The sequence below is a fragment of the Carex rostrata genome, chromosome 16 (assembly GCF_964058835.1).
Source record: "Carex rostrata chromosome 16, lpCarRost1.2, whole genome shotgun sequence".
Classification (NCBI taxonomy): Eukaryota; Viridiplantae; Streptophyta; class Magnoliopsida; order Poales; family Cyperaceae; genus Carex; species Carex rostrata.
The window spans coordinates 4,510,038-4,515,407 of record NC_135933.1 but is presented as its reverse complement, the minus strand read 5'-3'; the positions used below and the strand labels follow the sequence as shown (position 1 = coordinate 4,515,407).

Here is a 5,370-nt window from a genome sequence, read left to right as displayed (position 1 = left end):
GAAAGAAACAAGAATATTAATAATAGGAAGAAAAAGTAAATGAATGCAGAAAGAAGCAAATGAAAAAAAAAGAGGGGAAAACCAGAGAGAAATCTTCGTTGGTGTCGTCTCGTCGTTTCTACAATGAATACCAGCGCATTGACCAATGGGACCTCAAGTCAAAGGGAAGAAAATCAAGGCCAAAAAACCAAACAAACCAAAACCAGCGGCGTGAGGCAGAGGAGAAGCAAGAAAGAGATGGAAGCATGTAAATCCCTCTGAGATCTCAGAAAGACAAATTAAACAGTAATACCTTTGCTTTTCCAAACCATTCCTACAAACTAGAGAGGGAGGAGTGAAAATTCATGCCGAACAGCGAGAAGAGCGAATCCCTTCATCACAAGCATCATCATGGCCATGGCCACGGCACACACGGCCATGGCACACGCGGTCATGGCCACCATGTATTCCATCTCCATGGCACACGCCATAGCCATAGCCACCACGGCCACAGCCATGGGTCAACCCACAAGGTATGTTCGTCTTATTTCAATATCTTGTAAATTTTTTGATAGCAAATCTGTTAGTTTGCCTGGTATTACTTTTATTTTTTTGCTTGAATGACCCAGAGAATTTCTGCTAATATGGATATGACCCTTCGAATGAATTTTTTATTTATTTACCAAGCTACAATTTTGTCCGCTATGCCTTGTTGTTAACCGCTTCTGCGTTTTATGCATATAACACCTTTCAAACTTGTAATTCCCATAAAAGCCTTTCTGTGCGCATCACACAGTTCTGTAGCACTTACCATCGAATTGGATTCATTTTGCCATATTCTCTTAAAAATTGTTAGCACCAGCACTCATAGCTCTGTTAATTGCAGGATAATGATGCATGAGCTATGTAATTTTCATTTAATTGCGGAACTGGGTATATTTATTCAACAAAAAAAAAAAAACTAATTATTACTAAATGAAGAATCATCTCAACAATCCAACAATTAACAAATATGTTTAGGAACTTAAATTCCTCAATTACAAGTAGGACAGATTAACAGGAGATGGAAATGTATCCACGCTATTGTTCCTTTTTGGGTTTTTGAAACAATATCGTGTTGTAGCGCAAACAAAATTGATCCATCAAGCAAAATTTCAAAAGAGCGAGAAAAAAAATGCTTCCATTAATTAGTAGAGAGAAAGTAAGAGAGAGAAAATTTCCTTTACTCATTGTAAGTTGTCTGTATTTATCAGGGTCGGCTTGCGCAACACACAATGCACACGCTAGAGGTGGCAAGATTCGATGTTGCCGTTCTGGCACTCTATTTCAACAAGGCTGAAGCACGCGATAAGTTTTGCAGAGCCATCCAATATTTTTGCAAGTTCATCAATAATGGACAACCTGGCATTGCATACGATATCGAGAAATCATCCAGCCTTGCGAGAAAAGCTTTTCGTATTTTTAAGGTCATATCTTTTCCTTTTATTTTATCCATCCATCCATCAGACCTGTAGTCAAGGGCAGATTCAAGTAGAATGAATAAGGGTCAATTGATCTCCAATTTTTACATTTTTTTTTTGTATTTTTGTATGATTTTATGTATAATTTAGAGTAAATTGTCATGGGTATTGTAGAATTGACATCCATTCTTAGCATGAAAATTTTATTTGATTGACCATAGTTTGAAAGTCTAGCTCTGCCCCTACCTATTGGTAATCAAAATAAAAAATGAAGTAAATAATGCAAGTACCTGAGCACTAAAACTTGTGCCTTAGCGGTATTGACCTCCAGATGATGTGAATCAGTTAACTGAAACCAGTACAGAACTGTTATGTAATATTAGTTTATGTACTAGAGTACTATTATATACGCAAGTATTATACAGTAATTATAAATTTTTAATTTTTGGGAACACTTGCAGTTTGTGAATGATCTATATGCCTTTCTCACCCCTCCTCCAGAGAGAGTCAGTATCCTTATGATTATACTTGGAAAGGTCAGAACACTTTCCTCTGTGATGCTACTTTCTGAGCTTAATTTTATTATCTGATCTGAAAGTATCATTAGCATAGGGATTCAACATATCATAAAATTGGTATACTGGCGCATGCTACTGAACAATTAATTTGGTAGATTTGGTAGAATCCCCAGTTCCTCTGTGGACCTTGAGTGAGGTTTTAGGCAAAAAGAAGACGTGGGAAAACGCTTCATCACCCGGCCACAAAGGAATAAAAATGAAATTCATATAATTGTTCTTAGTTGTAATTTGATCCTTGATGTTACAAAAGCTTCTTTGCATAACAATAAGTCAAGCATGATCGTTTTACCAAAAGACAAACCACTGCTGGCATGCACCAGCATGTACCAATGTCAAATTAATATTGGATGGTGAAGAAACAAATTTGCGATTCATGCAGAAATTGTTTATACTATTATATTGTTGCAATTGTGAAATAGTGTTATTTGTCATTTTATACATATTTTGTTTTACAGGTGAAAAATTTGACTCAAGGCACTTTTCTATTTCTAGACCAATTTTCCTGGGCAGCAAAGACGGGATTATATAAGGTTTAAACATTATCTGGCTCTATTTTTATCAACTTATGATTCTATTTTCATGAACTTTTAAATACAAATACTGAAGTGAACCTGGTATCCCTTTGTAGGACAAGAAACGGGCTGAGCAAATAGGCAAGATATCACTTTATTCATGGTTTGTTTCTTGTGTAGCCAATACCATTATGGAGGTTTGTATTTTTCGACTTCTTTGTACCATAATAAATTTTGTCTTCCTGTTTATAACTTTTTACCATATTTCTGATCAAAATTTTGTGATATAGTGTGCAGCATTTTGGAAGCAATACAACCAAATTTCTCATTTGCCCTCTATGAGAAGCATAGATAAGTTCGAAGTACGTCATACTCTACCTATTCAAAAGGAACATAGGAAAAAACTCAAAAAAGTAATTTATCTTACTTTCATGGTTATTTGATATGCCTAATTCTAACACCTTAAGATAGCTATAGATATGTAATCCAAGCAGAAAGCAATACAGTGGGCTTGCAGAGAAATTGGCACTGCAAACCTCAGTTGTCTACCTATTTTTTTAATTCTTTTCTCTAGGAAATATGAAATAAAATATAATATTCTTCAAATGAGAATTTATCAAACTTCTGCATGTTTTTGGAAATTGAATATAGTTGAGGGACCTGAATGTTCCTTCTGATAATTACAACCTTACATTAAGCCATGCACTATCCACAGTGCTTTAATGAAAGATTTTTGCCAAATATCTATTATTGTAGGATTCAACGCGTCATAATAGTTTGCAGGAGCTCGTGGAATTATTTTATTTTTTATTTTCATTTCACTACATCACATTTCAGCCAATTTGCATGAGTATCAGAAATAGCCAGTATGGCAAGAAACATGTATGTCACTAAATTCCTTCAAAATCAAGAAAAAAAAAACCAAATAAAATTACAGTAGATATAGGTACTGATAATATTGAACAAGCGGTAATCATAGTCAATCGATGCCAACAGAGTGAGTGTCATTGCTAGGTAGAGACTAGTAAATGCACATCCTATGCACTGATGATACTTTATTGGTACTTCTCTTGATATCTTTCTTACGTTATTAGGTGCTACTTTGTTAGTGATCCAGGCTCAGTATAAGCAGCTAACATGTTAAATCGTCCTTTTTTAAAGATAGCTTAGAGCAAGCAGAGTATTTAGTTATTAAATGTTAAGTGATTTAACCACAACACTTGGTAGTATAAAAATGTAAATTTATTTTACCAGACAATTATAATAACTATTTCCATTCTCTTTTCAGATCCGCCGCTTGGAATTGGCGTACAGGGATAAGATGATTACCCTTATAAAGGCATTTATGGATCTCACTGTTGGTGTGGGACTTCTGAAATTAAAACCTAAAATTATCACTCCTCGGGTGATGGGTGTTTTAGGGTTTCTTAGCTCACTTATTTCCTGCTACAAGGTATGTCATCTTTCTCCATTAGTCCCTTTTACAAACCAAGAGATTGTAGGCACATTTTGCTTTGAGGAAAATAGGATACTGATCAAATTTTCTTTGTTTTGTTCTGTTTAATTTTTCATTTATTCTTGTTTTGTAAAAAGCTAGACATAAAAAGAAAATTATGAAGTCAGCCCATTTGGTTGCAAGGCCTTGGACCTAGTTCAACTAAAAAGGCCAGTAAAGAGACCCCCCTAGAGCCAAGCCCAAAACCAAATGAATGATCCATTAAAAATATTAAATTTTTTGTTTAAACAAACTACCAGCAGCCTGATGCTCGTTGTTGGCATTTATTTTGCTACTGCCCCTTTAATTTAATTCCATTTTGTTTGTTAATTGGAACTCCTTGGAAGCAATTGTCAGTTTCGCCTCTGGTGCAATGCAAATTTTGAGAGAGCCTTCTCACTGCCTCTCTGTAATTCCATATTTAATTTAGATGTTAACCAAGTGTACCCTCAAAATCTTTCTACTGGGCATTCTGGGTGTTTTTAGTTTTAATCTTTCTATTACATTCATTTATTTTAAATAAATTTTCTTGTAATTACATCCATTTTCTTGTTTTTGCAGTTAATCCCTAAGGTTGAAGAGGCAAAGAAGAAGACTCCCATTTATCGTATCGAAGCATATGAATCGCCACAATAAGACCCAATTTTTCAGCGACCTTTTCTGTGATAATAAGGGGTAGCTCAAATACTCTTGAAGGATCAAGGCCCAATATGGATACAAGTTTTGATTTTGAATAAACTTCTTGAATTTTTGTTATCTTTAATGACCTTTACATTATAGAGATTCTGAAGTTTCAACCTTGCAAAGTCTCAATAACTCTCATAGAAGTTACTTTTTGTGTGTGTTTGTGTGGTTTAAATTGCTCAAGTAACTATCGATTAATGCTAAGTCAGGAGTCCAATACTGGTCTAGTAGTAACTTGCTTATCTTGCCTCTACTAATCTAAACAATGTGTTACTTTATTTGAATTTTGTGGTCAATTAATTAAGTTCTGTTGGAAGATTGTGACATGATAACCTCCTGATTGAGTACTTTTAAAGTAGGCTGCTAGCATTTTAATCATGTAATGGTCCCATAATTATATTAGATTACTAACAACCATTTGAAGTAAAAGTTATGTTAGGCATCATATAACTTGCAATGTGCTGGTGGTTCTTGCTGACATCGAGATCTGGATTGATCTTAGGCTGTTAATCAGTACCGATAATTTGTCACATTTTTCCTCATACTTTTAAAGGAGACAAACACATACTTCTTTGCACAGCTGTTGTATCAGAGGAAAAGTCATACCATTGTCATGATATATATCTTGTCAGTGAAAAAGTCAATTTCTATGTTGGTACAAT

The 5,370-nt window shown here is 34.7% G+C and overlaps 1 protein-coding gene across 2 annotated transcripts; it reads left to right on the top strand.

Moving 5' to 3' along the window:
- Positions 1 to 5,024, top strand: LOC144567488 (peroxisomal membrane protein 11-5-like). 2 transcript variants are annotated; one of them, XM_078317635.1, is made up of 8 exons: positions 1 to 512; positions 1,233 to 1,445; positions 1,901 to 1,975; positions 2,473 to 2,547; positions 2,646 to 2,726; positions 2,820 to 2,891; positions 3,818 to 3,982; positions 4,586 to 5,024. In XM_078317635.1, the coding sequence occupies exons 1-8, from the start codon at positions 345 to 347 to the stop codon at positions 4,658 to 4,660; spliced, it is 924 nt and encodes a 307-aa protein (XP_078173761.1). In that variant the 5' UTR covers positions 1 to 344; the 3' UTR covers positions 4,661 to 5,024. The 2 variants fall into 2 exon arrangements, with proteins under 2 accessions (XP_078173761.1, XP_078173760.1); XM_078317634.1 differs by having other exon boundaries at positions 2,820 to 2,942.
- Positions 5,025 to 5,370: the final 346 nt, after the last annotated feature.

Bases quoted from the DNA above. Each gene is read 5' to 3' on its own strand.
- LOC144567488 (XM_078317634.1), top strand. From the start codon at position 345: ATGCCGAACAGCGAGAAGAGCGAATCCCTTCATCACAAGCATCATCAT. The intron at 513-1,232 runs GTATGTTCGTCT...TGTATTTATCAG, and splicing joins GCCATGGGTCAACCCACAAG to GGTCGGCTTGCGCAACACAC. The intron at 3,983-4,585 runs GTATGTCATCTT...TTGTTTTTGCAG, and splicing joins CACTTATTTCCTGCTACAAG to TTAATCCCTAAGGTTGAAGA.